Source organism: Seriola aureovittata, chromosome 7, assembly GCF_021018895.1.
Source record: "Seriola aureovittata isolate HTS-2021-v1 ecotype China chromosome 7, ASM2101889v1, whole genome shotgun sequence".
Taxonomy (NCBI): Eukaryota; Metazoa; Chordata; class Actinopteri; order Carangiformes; family Carangidae; genus Seriola; species Seriola aureovittata.
The window spans coordinates 16,431,471-16,449,748 of record NC_079370.1 but is presented as its reverse complement, the minus strand read 5'-3'; the positions used below and the strand labels follow the sequence as shown (position 1 = coordinate 16,449,748).

At 38.5% G+C, this 18,278-nt stretch overlaps 2 protein-coding genes across 2 annotated transcripts; both read left to right on the top strand.

Annotated features, from left to right (window-relative positions):
• Nucleotides 1-552: 552 nt before the first annotated feature.
• stmn1b (stathmin 1b) lies at nucleotides 553-3,566 on the top strand. The gene is made up of 5 exons (XM_056381125.1): nucleotides 553-665; nucleotides 1,840-1,872; nucleotides 2,525-2,697; nucleotides 2,827-3,018; nucleotides 3,118-3,566. The coding sequence occupies exons 2-5, from the start codon at nucleotides 1,857-1,859 to the stop codon at nucleotides 3,175-3,177; spliced, it is 441 nt and encodes a 146-aa protein (XP_056237100.1). The 5' UTR covers nucleotides 553-665; nucleotides 1,840-1,856; the 3' UTR covers nucleotides 3,178-3,566.
• Nucleotides 3,567-6,999: 3,433 nt separating this feature from the next.
• paqr7b (progestin and adipoQ receptor family member VII, b) lies at nucleotides 7,000-14,196 on the top strand. The gene is made up of 2 exons (XM_056381744.1): nucleotides 7,000-7,159; nucleotides 10,642-14,196. The coding sequence occupies exon 2, from the start codon at nucleotides 10,648-10,650 to the stop codon at nucleotides 11,704-11,706; it is 1,059 nt and encodes a 352-aa protein (XP_056237719.1). The 5' UTR covers nucleotides 7,000-7,159; nucleotides 10,642-10,647; the 3' UTR covers nucleotides 11,707-14,196.
• Nucleotides 14,197-18,278: the final 4,082 nt, after the last annotated feature.

Below are 18,278 nucleotides of genomic sequence, written 5' to 3'. Positions count from 1 at the left end.
AACAAAATAGGGAGACAGATGATTCTTACTGACACCAAAGTTAAGTAATATCTTGAGAATTGCTTTTTGGCAAATAAATAAATATATTTGCTCAAATCCAGCTCATATTATAACGTAAAACATGAAATATTTCCTTATTTGCTGTAATAATGATGTATGGTAATGTAGTAGTGCCATCTTTATCAAATGTGGAAGTGTTTGTGGCAAAGGGAAGGAGGAAGTAAAGCCAATGTCACCATAATACCAAACAAAAGGGTTAATGTGTATTAAACTTTATTTAATGTACTTACCAGCTAGGTCGCTTTCAATGCAACATTTACTGGATCATATGTTTATGATCATATATGTGACTAAGATCGATCAGACAGTTTGATAACCTCAGGTAAACGAAGGGTCTTGTCGGGCATGTTTTGCTCTTAGAACCACGAGGCCATGTCAGCTTCTTGGCTTTGTGTCAGTTAATTTGGCCTCCTGCTCCTGGCGCGTGCAGCTTCTACGCCCTCTGTGATTGGTGGATTTGGACCAATGAACGCAAACGTCTGTGGTGACGTTTAGTGTCAGCGGGTTTTTGCGCGAAGGTGCAGATGTTGGCGGTCTGTAGGTCTGAATAGAGACGAGAAGAACAACTTGGCTGAGGTCTGCTCTTCAAACTAAAGCACTTGACGGTGAGAACAATGCTCTAATGCAAATGTTTAACCAGCCTTTCAGACCATTCAAACAAAGAGTTAATAGAGTCAAAGGTCGTTTTGGGCACTTTTTGCAGCGTTATTAATTATGTTCAGCATCACTGAAGTCAACTAACGGACTTTATTGTTATGGCCGCTGTTCAGTAGACCTTATTTGCACTACATAAAAATTCAGAAAGCTTTGTAAAATACTTAAAACAGCAGTATCGTGGGCATTTTTTTTCTAACGTGTTGCCACAAACTGTCAGCCAATGAGTCAATTAACACTAGGTTTGGCTGACTGAGGTTTTTGTTTTTGTTTTAGTGTGTAACGATTTCCGTGCAATTCGACCATGTTACGTTTAGCTAGTAAACTTAAGTGGTTTATTCTGGCGCTTCTTCTTTTTTGTTCCTATTTAGAAATGATCTCTTTTTCCATTCTTTTTTTCAAAATGAAGCCTTAAGTTTTTTTATTGTGTTTCTGTTAATGAGGTGTTGTACAGCATTTCTATTTCCCCACCCCCGCCATTTTAAACATGTTGCAAAAATGTATATATGCACTCTCTAACTGTGGGCACTCAGAATCACCTTTTACACACAGTCTTCATTTCATGTGTGACTATGACTTAACTGTAGCTCTGGCTCCAGTGAGTTGGAGAACTTGATTTGCCTGACATTTCATGTCATGTTATGACTGGTAACAGAACAGATTATGTAATGTTATAATTCTATAACGTGCAACTACACAGCACCTGCTGCTGTGTAATTCTTATTTGAGGTGAGAAGATGAATTATTGCATGCACATGATCCCTCATCAAATAACAAGCAAACATATTTAGTCGCTGGAGAAATTAGGTTGTGAACTTGACTTTGTGCGCCCAAAATATTGCTCGGTATGATTCTCTAATTCCAAAGCAGGAGAGAAAAAAAGGAAGAAAGAAATGTTTTTTTTAATGTTTCTGTTATGTCATATTTGCATGCTTGACCGATGATCTATCAAAACAAGAACTCTCAGCTCCATTGATGCACTGCTCCTCCTGCTGAGAGGACACGGACATGCTTAAAAAGCACTATGACCCCTCTTTTGACCGAAGTAAAATGAACACTGGTCCATTGTGTGCAGTTAGATGTGCATTTCTTGAAACTAATTTTTATTTCTTTTTTTTTTTAAAGGCAACATTTCTGCTGAAATGGCAAGCTGTGGAGGTAGGTGTAAACCATGAAATAGTTGCTGTATGTGGATAGCTTTTGGGATAAATAAATTCTTCAGTCCCACTTTAATTCCAGCATAGACTTTAACAGTAAAAACAAGAGAATATAATAGCTAAAGCAGAAAAGCACTAGAAAAGTAGGGCAAAGCAAAGTTTCTTTGTTTCTGAAACCATATACAAGACTCAAACACATTATTCAACTATATAGCAGTAACAGGAGTCCTTTGATGTGGTTGGTGTAGCAAGTTACAAAACTGATCTGTACAGCAGCACTGTCACAGTACTTAAAAACGGTCTTTGTTTTATCACATCTTGTTTTCATTTCTTTTTCATTGGAAAAATGCTGTCACACAGAAGAGAATATTGTTCTCTTTTGGCCTCTCTGACAAAGCAGTGACCCTTAAAAAGGTAGCAGGGGGCCAACTCAATCTCCTTTAATTTTCCTGAGTCAGACAATGAATCTCAGTTAAGGCACTATCTTAGGATGGCAGTTGAGTGCTGATATGGTTGATCAGCTAACTGGTCTGTCCACAACAAGTTAGTTGAACACACTTTAGTCAGTTAATTGTTTGTAACTGATCATGTAAAAATAAACCAATATTGACTATCACTTAAACTAGTGTGTAATAAAATATCCTGTTTTACAGACATCAAGGTGAAGGAGCTGAACAAGCGTGCGTCAGGTCACGCATTTGAGGTCATCCTGAGCCCCTCAACCCCAGATGCCAAGGGAGAATTTCCATTGTCCCCTCTTAGAAAAAAGGAAACATCGCTGGATGAGATCAAGAAGAAGCTGGAAGCTGCAAATGAGAGACGCAAGGTATCTGCACAAGTAACACAAGTTGCTAACGGACGTGACCAAACAACCTCTTAGAAAACCACTAACTGACTTTGAGGTCTAGCACGTTAACTGTTAACTTACAGAGGTTCTCTTGTGTCATTTTGTCAGAGCCATGAAGCTGAAGTGCTGAAAAACTTGGCTGAGAAACGAGAGCACGAGAAGGAAGTCATCCAGAAGGCCATCGAGGAAAACTGCAACTTCAGTAAGAAGGCGGAAGAGAAGCTCAATCAGAAGATGGAGGCAAACAAGGAGAACCGCACGGCACGCATGGCAGCTCTCAACGAGAAGTTCAAGGAGAAGGTAAGCTCTTAATGTTATACCAACATATCTTCATGTTTTATGTTGAAAAAAATGTAAACTATTGTGATCCTTTTGTCCTTTTGTTAAACACACAAACAGGACAAGAAGTTTGAAGAAGTGAGGAAGAACAAGGAGTCGATGAAAGAAAGGGAACATTAATTTGTTCATACCCTGGAAAACAGTTTTTACATCTCCAAAGATAAGCTATATTTTTTTAACTGACACTTCTGCATTATTGTTTCTTGGGTTAGTTCTGATTATGCCGTTGAATCAAAATTGGTTATACCGGTTAGATTTGGTGTGGATATAATCTGACTCTTCTTAGGTTGTAGATTTTCTTTTTTCTTTGGCAGCTGTTTACACACTGTTTTGTGGTATGAACTACATTTTTCCATAAGCAGGTATTCCATTACAGTAAATTGCTCCTTGTGTTTCATACTGTTAAAATGCATTAATTAATACTGTTCTGAACTGTTGATAATGCTGTAAGTTTGAGTATACTGTATGATACCAAGGTTCGACCATTAAAGTTTGTATCCAAGTTTTAAGTTTCTGTCCTGGAGAGTTAAGTGTGTTTACCCTTCATTTCATGAAGAATGACATAATTATTGGATTTGAAGGTACAACCACACTAAGTACCTCTGTAGTATGCTCAGTGATGCTTTGACACTGCTGACACCTAGTGGCAGTGAGGTCATCTTAGTGATAGTTTTGTAATGGTTACATGTAAAAGCCCTGACTCCCAAGGGGTTACAGAGATAAGTGTTATAATCACATTTAAATTAGTTTCCTATTTTCTTCTCAAATACTGAATATTTAGTTGGCCAGATCTTTAAAATAAATCTTTCACATTTGTGTGAAAAAAATCAATGGTTGAACAGCTCATGTCCACAGTGAAACCATAAACAGTCACAGATTAGGGCAATTTTTTTTTTATTTTAAAGGGTCACTAGGCAAAAAAGCTGGAAACCAAAGTTCATCCAAGCATGTTTGTGAGTGAATTACTGGTCTGTATTTGTACAGAACTGGCCACACCCAATATACAAAAACATTAATGATGTCAGTGTCATAATGTGGACGACACAACGTTTCAATTATATAAAATCACAACAAATAGCCTCTGAAAAAAGACATAATTTATAAAGAAAGGTAGAAGAGAATCAGAGAAATGCCTTGACACAGCCCTATTTGTAGAGAGACAGAGGAGTAACAGTGCTGCATATTAAGCAGATTGTCTTCACGTGGATGAACAACAACAGCTTGTTGCCCATGAGAGTATGGCAAACCATTTTCACGATTTACCTTCCCTTTGTCAGTCCTTCTAGAAGAAGGTCATTTTAACAAATAAGAGTGGTAAAGGTATGGAAGAGAGGGCAGAGAAAAGTGAAGGCCTTTTAGCACAGTTGATTTTATAGCCCATAATTAAAAAAGGATGCATTGTCTGCATGTAATATTATAACTGATGTAGAACAACAGAACAAAGTAGTATAGAAGTAGACCATTGCTTCACATCCCAAGGCAAAACGTTTGAGAACTGCTGTCATGTGACAATGGACATAGCTTGGAAGGTTTATGGTAAAAGCAAGGAAACACCAGCCGATCACTGTGGTAACTGATAAACATATTCATTCATTTACACCTATGGGCATATTGTAGGTTCAGATTCACATGAGCAGCATGTCTTTGGACTGTAGGGACACATATGCTCCCATCAGCACAAGACAGCGCTGGTAGACAAAGCTGTAATGTTACACTTGTATGCAGTGACACCCTCATGCATAAGCAGCACATGGGCCCAGCACTGAGTGTTACAAGCTGTCACAGTAATCGCGTTGTCACAAATTTATGTAGTGAACATGGGTTTGGTTCTGAAGCACGTAGGGTTTTGTGTTTCTGATTACTCTCATTCAACATATTGTTCTGATGACATTCCTTTGATTGGATATCAGGATTTTTACTTATTTTTTTGGCTCCTAAATTTGAATAGGCACTGATATGGCATTCTGTGTTCATGCATTAGAAAATATAATAACATTTGATTCAATAAACAATACATAGTGTCACAAAGGTTTGATGATTTAAAGTGGCTTAACACCAGGGGTATCATTTGAAAAATGTTGATAATTGAACTACACTCATGACGTGCACTGTAAACTATTTGCACACAGCAAGTCACACATAGCTGCACTCATGGATCAAGCTTTTTCCTCATCAATAAGAAATTAAAAGCCTAAATTCAATAAACAACAACAGAAACATTCACCTTTTTTTAGTTCTTATACGTGAAATGACCCACATATCAAAATCGCTTTCACTCATGTTTAGCTTGTTTTTCAAGTTTCTTAGCAATCTAATACTTTGTGGTCACAGTGTAATATTTGTTGAGGTGTTTACAAATTTACACATAGTTGTTTTTGTTTGAGTCTGTTTTGTTATGCTCACAAACGCACACACAGTGCTGCACAATCCCATCTTTGTCATGTGTTTGGAGAAAACTGCTGGACTCATCAGCCCACAAAGATGCTTGTCCCATAGAGCACTTTTCCTCCACTGTCTGACAACACAGGGGACAAAGACTGGCTCCACTCCAAGACCCTTTCCTCAGCCTGCTCATGATCATGACTTTTGCTGGCTTTAACAATATTTATGCGGCATCATTTTTTATCTGCTCTATTCCATAATGTGAACCATGTCCTGAGCCTCTGAAGTAGGCCTTTTTCAGGTTAAGACACTGATCATCCTACAGTGAGTTTATACCCGTGAGGGCAAGAAATATTCAGTGTTATCGTAGACACACCCAGAAAATTCATCTCTGTTGGGAATATACACTGAGTAGGATGGTTTGAATCAGGGAACAATGCAGATCTTTCAGTAATACTGAGTCTAACAATGGAAGCTTTGTTACTGAGCGCTAAACAAGAGAAAGGCATTAACCATAAAACTGATGTGACCACACTAGTCAAGCAGGGAAATTGCAGGTTTTGATAACCAAATGAGCTCCAGCAGGGTTATCACAGTAACTTGGAAAGAAGCTATGAAGCCAAATTAAGAACATATGCACTTTAGGAATGCACATGATATCATGCCGCATATATGTTACAATATCAAGCATGGGGTACTATCAAAACATTATGTGAGTGTATCTTCAAATATGTATAGTTATTGTCCTATTATCTACGGGACAGCAACAGGCTTTACGACAAATTAGCTGTTACATGTTGAAAGGAACAGCTTTTGCCAAATGTGTCCCCTTAACGATTAACCATGCCTAATAGAGTCTAATAGACAGACCATGAACTGTTATATACATACCATACATACTGTGATAGGATAATATTAAAATACCCAGATAGCAAAATAAATAGGGCCCATACTTGGGCCACATGCTTCTTTTCTTCTGGCCCAATTTACAACCGGTTCCACTGCCCGAATCTGGCCCGAATACACCTTGATTGTCAGATGCTACTTCCACATCTGGACCAATTTTGGCGCACACAGAAAATCTTCCAGCTGTTAGGATAACAGCCGGACTCTGTCCAGAAGGAAGTATATGGGCCAGACTTGGTCCGAGGACCCAGGCATATGTTGGGCAACAGGTTTAATTTTGTTATCTGGGATGATTTAGAAAGAAGGATATCAGATCAGTATATAGCATAATTATTACCATCACATGACTTCTAATCTTTTTCTAATGTCTGACTAAACGTCATCATATTGTCACATATATAACAATCATATTAACTAGTCTGTTGGACAACTAGCAGTATGGGCGCCCAGAGGCCATATATGATAGAAATGCCTCATGGGAGTGCCATGCATTTTATCTGGTAGTGGAAGCATTTCTGTTGAAAGTGGGCGGGGTCTTTGGCCAGGCGACAGCAGCCATTGGTTAAAACGGTGTGTGCAGCGGCAGAAAAGAGCAGCGCCGTGTTAGCTGTTTGGCCAGAGGAGCCGCTTGTCAAACGGCCCTGTATCCGTATCCTCTCGGCAGCTGCGCCGTGAGAGCCGCCAGGCGCTGCTCCCGACACGGTCATCCTGTATCCGCTCACCCCTCCAAACAATGTTATCTATGTTCCGCACGCCTCTAAATCACTCACTGACTGCTGCATCTAAGACTTTGGATTGATTCTACCATCTACAGGTATGACCATTTTTTTATTACAATTTTTTTTTTCTCGAAAATTCATGGTAATTTTCCCGTGATAAAGTGGCATAGCGTGAAATAGGTTCAGAGGCGCCCCGACCGCAAAAACCGTCAGTCAGTTTTCATGGATGTGCAGCGAGATGTTTTTTTTAAATTCATCTCTTAACACCGCACAGTAAAATGTTGCTTACGGAGGAATTGAAGCCAAGCCCCGAAGCTCAGAGGAAGTGTTGATGCAAATCTATATCGGACACTGGCTCTCAAATTCAAACAGACATGTCGATCAGGTGCAGGTTTGCTTGGGGGAATTAACTGCAACAGGCCCATTGCTACAGGCCTGTGGTTTAAAAACCACACGTTGAAACATCCTTCCTGAATATAGTCGAGCATTTTCCTTTTACCCATAAATATTTTAAAGGATTGCAACCGTTCTTGGAAACGGAGGGGTGTGGGTCTGATGGGGTTATGTTACGTAAGATCTTCCCATTCATCACTCCACGCCTTTTCCTCCTGATCCTCGCTCGGCCTGCGCTCATCCCACTCAGCCCGATCTCCCTCTCTCTTTGAGGATGCTCGCCACATCTCTGAGAAGTGAACCCATAGAGATCTGAAGTGATATAAATCAGTGAAATGTTTAACTGATTTTGATCCTGGTCTCCTTATGTGTAAATGGCGCTCACATAGTATCACATAGTTATTGCCAAAAAGACTAACTCAGCACAGTGTGCAGTTAGGTTTACTATATTTAATGTTTAACTCAATTTGTTAGTGTGGCAGCAAACAGAAAATTCTTTTCTTGCAAAGCTTGCAAGGAGCTTTAAGACATATTTTCCCTAATCTTGTGTAAGTCATCTAAAGTCACTTATTTACTTCAGAGTGAGTCCAAAAAACCAGTTGAGCTATATTTATAAACGAGAAAAAACAAACAAATTATTATGATCTTAGCAAAACAGGAGATGTGAAATCATTTTCCACTGCTGTTTTAATTATTGCGACTCTTCTTCTGTCATTTATATTGTGATACCGATCCCTTCAACACTCTAGGTGTTTAGAAAATGTACTATATCATTATGTAGCCTATAGTGATATTATGATATAAAATTAATCATGGAGGATTTTATCCATTGTCCACCCCTGGATGAACATTCATCCATTATCACTCGACCGTCAAAACAACGTATGCACTCTTGTGCATTAAAACCTTTCAAATCCTACCTACACCTGTTAAGCAGAGCAACTGTAGGTTTGATTCTGTATAAAGGTCTACACTGCCTGTCATAGGTTCTATAATACCCCCTTTCAAACATTATTTTATTGAAATTTCAGCAGTTCAACTCTAGTGAATGACCTTACAGAAAACAGACCTTTTTCAGGGATGAAGAAATTGGTAAAGTTACAGCTTTCCTGCAGCAGTGTTAGTAAATGGTGCCTTTAAAGTTAATGTAAACACTTCCTACAGCTGCCCCTAACGTTTGTAATAAGGCTGTGTCACAAACCGTGTTACTACACTTTCTGCTGCATGATTACGACAGTACTGTACGGCAGGAAGTAGTATTGCTATAAGTATGATCATTATTATAGAATACAATAAGTATTCTGATACTGATACTAGTATTGGAAATGGCTCCGATACTGGATAAAATACTGGATCGGGTATCAGCAAATACAAAAAAAGTCTTTGCACTGATACCCTGTAATTCATTAATAAACTTTATAGTTTCCCACCAGGATAAAAAAGCAGTTTTCATGAAAGTAAATCTTCTTCACCGCTCTAAAACAGTAGCCTTTGCAGCCACTGGCAACTGCTGTTTAAGAACAGCAAAGAATAATTGGTTTCTGGTAAATAGTGTAACGTTAGCCATTAACAAAATGTCAGCCATTTCGCAATATTTTATGCTGGAAAGTCCCACCAGTAACAAAGCAACATGTACAGTGTGCAAGGCTTAAATTTCAAGGTGTGGCACTAGTGCAACTAGTGTAGGAATTGTCATGCAAATTTATTTTAGGATTGGCAGTCAAATTAGATGATAAAAGAGATTATATAGCAGCTCTTCATGTATCTGTTCCTGTTTATGGGTTTAATCTGAGCTATGCCATACAACAATGATAGCAATCATATTACATCCATGCAGGGTTACTAGTATACAGCTGTTAATTTATTTATTTTTAATGCAATGGTATCTGATCGGTACTCTGTATTGGCTGATACACAAGTTCAGGTATCCGAATCGGTATTTGGGAAGGAAAAATGGCATTGGAACATCTGTACTGAGAAAAAGACAAGTAACAAAGGAAGACAGACTGGTTGGTCAGGGGTTCAACATTCCAGCAAGATAATGACCCAAAACATTAGAGGAAAAAAAACCCAGCTACATTGTCTTCAAATTGTGGACGAGCAGCACAGTCTCCAGACTTAAACACCATAGAGCTGGACAAAAGATGAAAGCAAAGCAACCTGCAAGTGCAACATATTTATGGGAACCTCTGCAACAGTGTTAAGACAAACTGTTTTTGTTCTAATCTTAAATTTCAGAGTACACTGAGACACTACACTATATACATTTTTAGTAAAACCTAGGGAAAAAAAAAAAAAAAATCTTGGGAACAAGCCAGAGAAATGAGTCAGATGCTCTATTGCCACCACGAATTACACTCTTATCCATAAGGATCCATGATGTATTATCAATTATGAAAACATAAGGGTAATTCACTTCTACAAGTGGAAACACTTAAAGCTGCACTGATCAATATTTCTGTTGTTAATGAATCAAATGATGTGTGTAATATGAATGCGGTTAATCAGTGTGGAACATGCAGGATTATCACTCAACACTGCAGTTTGTCTCTATAGAGCCTTTTAGTCTATTTTACTCTATGGATTATTGTTTTGGTTTTCTGGCCCACTAACTTCACTCAAATCAACTTTGTAAGTGTTGTGTTTTCCAACTTGTCCCTCAGCCCTCAAGTGGCAAAAAAGGAAAATAAAACAATTATTGCAGCTTTAAGGAAAAAAAGTTAATGAAAATGTTGTTGATTAAGTATATCTATTATTTATTTGTCATTTGAGAGACTCTTATTTTATTTTCTTTATTTTTGGATCAATCATTTGGTCTCGAAAATGTAAGAAAACAGTGAAAATCCCTGTTAAAATTTCAAAGCCCTAGGTGACATCTTCAAATGCAATTATGTAAAAAAGAAAAGCAGGAAACTAGAAGCTGAGAATATTTAACGTTTTGTGTGGTAATTGACTTAAATGATTGAATTGTTGTTGATAATTTTTCTGTTCACTGGCCCAACACCTAATGCTTTTCTTTTTTGTAATAGTGGCCGTGTTGCAGGAGCAAACTCACAGTAGTCTGTCCATGCATTTACATACACATGCAGATGCAAACAGTATCTGACGGCATCTGAAGGCCAGACAGATATTGACTTAACTGACTGTTCGTTCATTCTGTCTGCCCTCCCCCTCTCGTCTCCAGTTTGCCATGGCGACGGTGGTGATGGAGCAGATTGGTCGCCTGTTCATCAATGCGCAGCAGCTACGTCAGATCCCTCAGCTGCTGGAGTCGGCCTTCCCCACACTGCCTTGCACTGTGAAGGTGTCTGACGTTCCCTGGGTGTTCCGTGAGCGTCACATCCTCACCGGCTACAGACAGCCGGACCAAAGCTGGCGCTACTACTTCCTCACCCTCTTTCAAAGGCACAATGAGACCCTCAATGTGTGGACCCATCTGCTGGCTGCCTTCATCATCTTGGTGAAGTGGCAGGAGATCTCTGAGACGGTTGATTTTTTGCGAGACCCTCACGCTCAGCCTCTCTTCATTGTCCTCCTGGCAGCCTTCACCTACCTCTCCTTCAGTGCCCTCGCCCATCTCCTCTCTGCCAAGTCCGAGCTCTCCTGCTACACCTTCTACTTTCTCGACTATGTAGGAGTCGCTGTCTACCAGTATGGCAGTGCCCTGGCGCACTACTACTACGCCATAGAGAAAGAGTGGCACACTCGAGTGCAAGGGCTCTTTTTACCCACAGCAGCTTTCTTGGCCTGGCTTACTTGCTTCGGCTGCTGCTATGGCAAATATGCCAGTCCTGAGATACCCAAGTTCGCCCTCAAGCTCTTCCAAGTGGTGCCCTCAGCCTTGGCTTACTGTTTAGACATAAGCCCTGTGGTTCACCGCATCTACAGCTGCTACCAGGAGGGCTGCTCCGACCCAATTGTGGTGTACCATTTCTATCATGTGCTCTTTTTCTTAATCAGCGCCTATTTCTTCTGCTGCCCTCACCCAGAGAGTTTGTTCCCTGGGAAGTGTGACTTCATCGGGCAGGGCCACCAGATCTTCCACGTGTTCGTGGTGGTGTGCACCCTGACACAGATCGAAGCACTGCGCACAGACTTCACAGAGCGCCGCCCCCTCTACGAGCGTCTTCACGGCGATCTCGCACACGATGCAGTTGCACTCTTCATCTTCACTGCCTGCTGCAGTGCTCTTACCGCTTTTTATGTACGCAAGCGTGTACGTGCCACTATCCACGAGAAAGAGGAGTAACAATTGAATTGAGTTTAAAAAAAAAAGAAAGAAAAAAGAGGTCTAATTTATTTTACTCTGTAGTGACCGTTAATTAAAAATAATTCAGATGTTTTTGTCAATGAAAGTTATCAGTTTGTGACAGTGACTTATGACTATGTCTTCTCTGTGATTTGCCAAACTACAGTGAGCTATAAAAGTGATTTTTAAGGTTGTGTTTTTGTGACTTTCACTGAGGAAAAGGGAATCTTGTAATTTGTCGGTAGCAATACAGGTAGTACTCAAACACTGCAATGAGTCCTTGCATCTTTAACTGCTCTTTTTATTAGTCTGCAAGGTTTTTATTTAGCCGTAGTCTAAAGGAATGTTTTACTTTACAATACAAAAATACACTTTCTGTCAAGGTGAGCAGAAAACTAGAGACCGGTTTCTTAAGATGCCTTTTTACCTTATCACATTCAGAATAATCTCACTGTCTTAATCAAATTGTAACATTTCAAATCATGCAAGCATTTATTTTTACAGTCTGCAGCCCCATAACATTTTGTATATTGCAGTCAGACAATTCCAATCCAATTTAAACTACGTAGGTATTCTTACCTACCTTTCTGACATAACGTTTTTCTTCCTTTTGATTCTGCCCCTCTCTTTACGGATCAAAGCAGGATTTTATTTCTAATTTATCAAGGCAAATGCAAATGTTTGAACATATTCTGGGAATGTTGAGAACCCAATTTGAAAACCAAATATTGTACCTCATATTAAAAAAAAAAAAAAAGGAGATGTTTTTTTTCTGTGGGTGATACCATTCTGTTGAAAATGAGGCTGGCACTCAGTATTGGTAAAGAGATGGATGGTAGATTACTGATGTCTTTGTTGTTGTGACAGTGTTAATCTTTTTTTTATTCAAAGGGCTGGAACTTCAGCTTTTGCCTTTTCACATCCCATGATATCAGTGCTTTTGCGTGCGTTGTTTTCATTGTTGGTTGATCAGATTTGAGACACAAAAAGCTGTGTCTGACTGGTGTTCTGCTTTTGGTATATTTTGTTTTCGTATGATAAATATGTATGTGCCTCTACGCATGTCTTTTGGTATATACTGTGGATATTAAGTGTGTGAATGTCAATGAAAGCTTAGCCCTCCACTTCTTTCTTACCCTGTAAATAAGATGTTTTTCTCTACAAAGTCGTTTGCATCCCATTTTCTCTTTATCCAATACCATTCAGACCTGAATGCAGTTTTTCTTCTGGTGCAATATGGCACACTCATGTTGTGCTGTATCCTTTCAGAGTGTATTTTATGTTCAGTGTCCACCTGCCTATCAGATTTTATTGGTTATGAATACACCATTTAATATTGCTGCACTGTAACTCTGAAGAGACCCTTTATTTTACTTTTTTTTTTTTTTTTACTTTTGTCATCACGCAGATATGGCTCACTGGTTGCTTAGATTTCTATCTCGCAAACTTTTAAATGTCAGAAATGATCTATATTCATTGCAGCACTCTCTGTTCATGATGGTGTTTAATGTGCCAATGAATCTGTTATTGCTTCAGTGATGGTACTACTGAAAGATAAATTCAGAGACAGAATGTCAGAAGTGACAAGTTGATTTTTAAATGATGTCTTGACCTGACTGCAGACATGTTACCGGTGAGATTTAACCTCAACTCCCCTAAATATGAACCTTCTAACTGCTGACTTTGGCACTACTGACCTGGTCTCATCATGCACTGCCTGAATCAACACTGTACATACTGTAGCTGACAACACTGGCTATGTTTACATGCATGGAGGTGTATGCTGTTGATGTGGTTATTCTGGTCCTGTGTTGATTCTCGAAAATGTCATAATGCAGAGTAACCTGTACTCCAGTTCAGGGACACCTCGTAAAACACTTCCCTTTTTGAGCAATAAATGAGTTGACAACAAAATTGAAACTCATACATGAGACTCATATTTGCCATGTAGTCTAATGCTTCAGTGAGTTTTTTTTTCTTTTTTTTTTTACAGGCTGATCATATCGAATTGGCAAAAGAAGCCTGTAAATCTCACATCAGCCCTGGCTGTGACATAAGGTTATTGTCCTCATCATCAAAGGGACCAAAATGATTAAAACTGGGATTATAATTTCTTTCCCCTGTGTTAGAGATAACTCAGTATTGTTCAAACAGGGAGGGAGCAGCTGGAAAGTATAACCCTATCCCGTTTAATAATTAGATTGTTGGTGCAACTACTAAAGATAATCTAAGTTGCTGCCAATTAAACATGATGAAGATCTTAACTGGAATATGGCTACCAGTGTGTGTGTGTGCATGTGTGTTATGTGTGTGTGTGTGTGTGTGTAAACGTAGCCTCTGATGCCAACCAAGGTTTCCTTTTATCCCTTTATGAAAGCAGGGTGAGAGGGACCAGAATGTCTTCTGCCTCTGAAAATATGAAATATGTGTGGCTGACTGTACTAATATTCTGTGGTATTTAAGAAAATAAAGTGTTACAGTAACTTCAAATTCTCCTATTCTTTTTTTTTTTTTTTTTTTTTACAGGTTAGGCATATACGGAAAAGCCTTAATGATTTGCGTCTTATGGGTCGCTTAAAACCTAATTGTGAAATTGAACCACAGCAGAATATCTTGACATTTAAATACCAATGAATTTAAAGCAATGAATTCTTTCACTTTTAAAACAATTGTTATGAATTATTGTTTAAATTCCGCTCTATTAAATTTCTCGATCCTTACAGGTTCGCTTTTTTTTAATTCACATGGAAACTATTGGATTAAGAAATTGTAAAGTAAAAAAAATAAACAAAGTTAATCAAATTGGACAGGTTCTACACAGAAACTCAACATGAAAACTTTCAAGGGACATTCAAGTTACTGAAAAAAAAGTAAATTGAATTAGTTAGACCTTTGCCTTCAGTCATATGAGCCGAAGGAAGAGAAACTCAGGGGAGCGACAGGAAATTCTGCACATTACATTTATTAACCTCAAATAATGAGCAAAATCACAAAACTGTGAATGAAATTTCAGAGAGGCAAATTCAAACCACATAAATTCAGATAGATGGTTTGCAGAGTAAAATATTTTAATGCTTACATTTTACAATTATTTATTTTAGATTTAAATTATTATGGCCTGTCTTTGTTTCCACAGATACATCTTAATCATGATATATTTCAGACAAATGGAGCCTCATAGTGACTGAATCTCACATTTACACATTCAGGTCTATGCAACATTAGAAACTGAAATTTAAAATCTGGGTGAGATTTAAAGTTTATAAAGGCTCATTTTAAGAGCATTTCACTGTAAATCTTAAGTTTTTATTTCCTGACACACAAAAAGTATGTTTAGATGCAAGTTTTGCTGATGTTTAACTGGGGACTGCAGATCTATTTCCCCTCTCTTTTCACTTTGCAGACAGTAAAACTGCCTTTAATGCAGTTAAAAAAAAACAAACAAAAAAACCCATAACCAAATTAATTCAAAGTAACGTTATATTGTCACCAAAATGTACAGTATGCAGTTAATTTTATTCTCAGATCCCATTACTGGAAGAGTAATGGGTCTGGACTATATGTCATGAGGTGGTAAATGTAAATAATGGGCAGTAAAGACAGGTCTAGTCTAAAATCTAGCGTTTCTCAGGCAGACCTCAGTTATACCTTTGTCATCATCCCTATACCACCAGAGGGCAGCCTTGTTGTTTGGTGAGACAGTCACAGTTTGACAGCAATGGTAATACTAAAGCACCCTGAAAGGATTGTCTCATTGTGGGTAAAACTGACTCTGAAGAGGTATTTTGAGGTGAAAGGGTTTTCTGTGAAGATAAAACTTGTTTAACTGATGATTAGCTCTTTTCTGAATGGTTTAGAATCATAACAAGAGGTTAATCACAAAAATATATTACATAGAAACTTGGTAAAAGCATGGCCTCCACAGGTTGACTGTTAAACATCAACAAATACTGTTGATAATAACATCATGTACATTTTTTACTTAGTTTAAAGTGAAATGGCTTCACTGGCTGACAAATCCAACGACAGCCTATTCAGTAAAGGGCCTGAATCAGTCCCTGAATGAGCAAATGTTAATATTTAAATTAGGTAGCTCATGTTTCAAAGGTTTATCAAAAAAAAAACAAACATGGATGAAGCAAACCATTATGAGTCTGTTGGCCTATTTACTGCTGCAAGATGACAAATGCGCCATTGTGTTGGTCCCACTGTCTGGAGTTACAATGGCAAAAAATACAAAACAGATGGTTCTCTGTTTTGTACAGTACACAAGAGTAAAGTACAGAAAAACATGCAATTATTTTCTTTTCGGGCAAACAGCTCTAAATGGTATCAAGCAAGGGGGGAAAAAAAGTTACATCACCTGGAGTTCTCCTGGACAGACAAGCACAATCACTCTCACAAGATCTATTTCACCCCACAACACTGACATTTACGAGAGTGAATCTTTCCATTAGGGGGCACAAACGATCTGCATATTCTGCCAGACGCATATTACTAGTGTATCACAGCACTTGCAAATGAACTTACAGGTCAATCAAGAATTTTTTTTTCTAAATGCATTTTTATTGATGGTGATGCCCTGCTGTTTTTACACATCAGGGTATTCATTAGGCCATCTGCAGCCTGGACTTTTAAACAACATATGTCATTTCCTTTGCTGAATTAAACCCTCTGTGTAAATGGACAGCAGTTGATTATTGCTGTAAACATTTTGATCATAGTCTAAGAATAATATAACATGAATAAATGTAATGCTTTTCATGCAGATGCTCCATCAGGAACAGTAATTGTAGCGGTATCTCACTCTACAGCCTAATGGGTGGCACATATAGTTTATGTATGAATGTTCTGTATGTGTGGATATAGTGGCTCGGGTGCTAACACTTGTTAACACTTGTTTTTGTTTACATATGCCTGTATTTATGTTTTCTGTCCCAGATTGGTCTAAATGTGCGGACGTTTGTGTGGGTTCCCAGAAGCGTTGCTTATGATGATTAAGCTGGCTCATACGTTCACATAAGGTAACCATCTCATCAAGCTTATCCCTCCACCTCTCTCCTACTGACACACACACACACCCACACATAACACTTATACCCCGAGTGAGTGGAAATTCATAAGCTGCACTAATTAGAACATCTCTAAAGTACATTTTCCAGTGATGGAGAAGAATCATCGAAATTTAAGGCAGAAATGAGCTCCTGATGTATCTACCTTGGATTTGATTAATTCACAGTATTACACACTCAGACGGTCTTAAATCAAATGCCAGAGATAGTGATAATTGCCTTACAGCCTGCTTCCTGTCCTCTAACTATCAATTGCTTCCCCAGACTCCATCAATTTTCATACGCCTGTTTCTGGAGCAGCTCGCTGTCCCCCTCCCCCTGGTTTCACTCATGTCCTCTCCCTCCGTCTTGGTTCCTCTCTCTGCGAGTTGCGCTGTTAAAGCTATTGCTCCTATCCATTCCTCTTTAAATGCTTCATTTGCTTTGTATGATTTGTATCAAGGTTGCCAAGGTAATATTGGGTGGCCTTGGTCTCCTATCGTGTTTTGTAATTAAAGGTTTGACTTGCTAGAGGGAGTAGCTTTGTTCTCAGATATTAAATCGCCTTCTCTTTTTGCCAGGTGACAGACAGCCAGCTTCTTTTTTCTTGTCTTTATGTTTTTTTGATGAACCTCTTCTGTTCTGCCAGGTATTTTTTTCCCACGATCCTTTGTTATTGTGGCATTTTCATATGGTTTCTCGCTTTTGTTATTGAATAGAGAAAAGCTTTGAGAAAATCACTGTGTTACGAGGGATAGTAATCATATGAGGAACTGAACAAAGCATTACCAGCCTATAAATTAGAAATGAATCTAAATGGAAAACGTAATACCTGTCCTCCTGTCCCTGTAATGTACTCATAACTAATAATGGCACAGAATCAGTCCATGTTGAAGTAGATGCACAGCAGGACTGTCAAAAATGTCTCTCTCTAAAACCAGTTTTTCTACTTCATACAGTAAAGTTAATCCTTATAACAGTTCAAACAATGGTCTATTTGAAGTAACAAAAGTATATTGAAAAGACTTTGAAATGTTAATTTGGTTCTTTAGATCTAAAACGTTCAATTAGTACACTGAAGAGAAACCAGATAATATTTAATGCTTTACTGTCTGTACACCTGGTTAACCTAAAATCATGTAGGGGTTTGAAAATCTGTTATCATTCTTTTGTAGATTTTAAAAGATAGATTTGGGAAATACGCTGATTAGCTGTCTTCCTAAAAGAAGATTAATTCTACTCTCATATCTGTCCATTAAATATGGAGGTGAAGCCAAGAGACAGTTGGCTCATCTTACCTTAGCTTAGCTAAGCTTAACATAAAAACTGGAAACAGAGTTGAACAGCTAGCTTGGCACTTTCCAAGGTAACAAAACCACCTTCCAGCACCGCTAAAGATCACCAATTAACACGTACAATCTTGTTTATTGAGTCTGTTTTGCAGGTTTTATGGGGAGCAAGAAGTCACTGGTTCCCCCACAACTTTTTTTTTTTTACACTTTTGTACTGATTAAACCAACA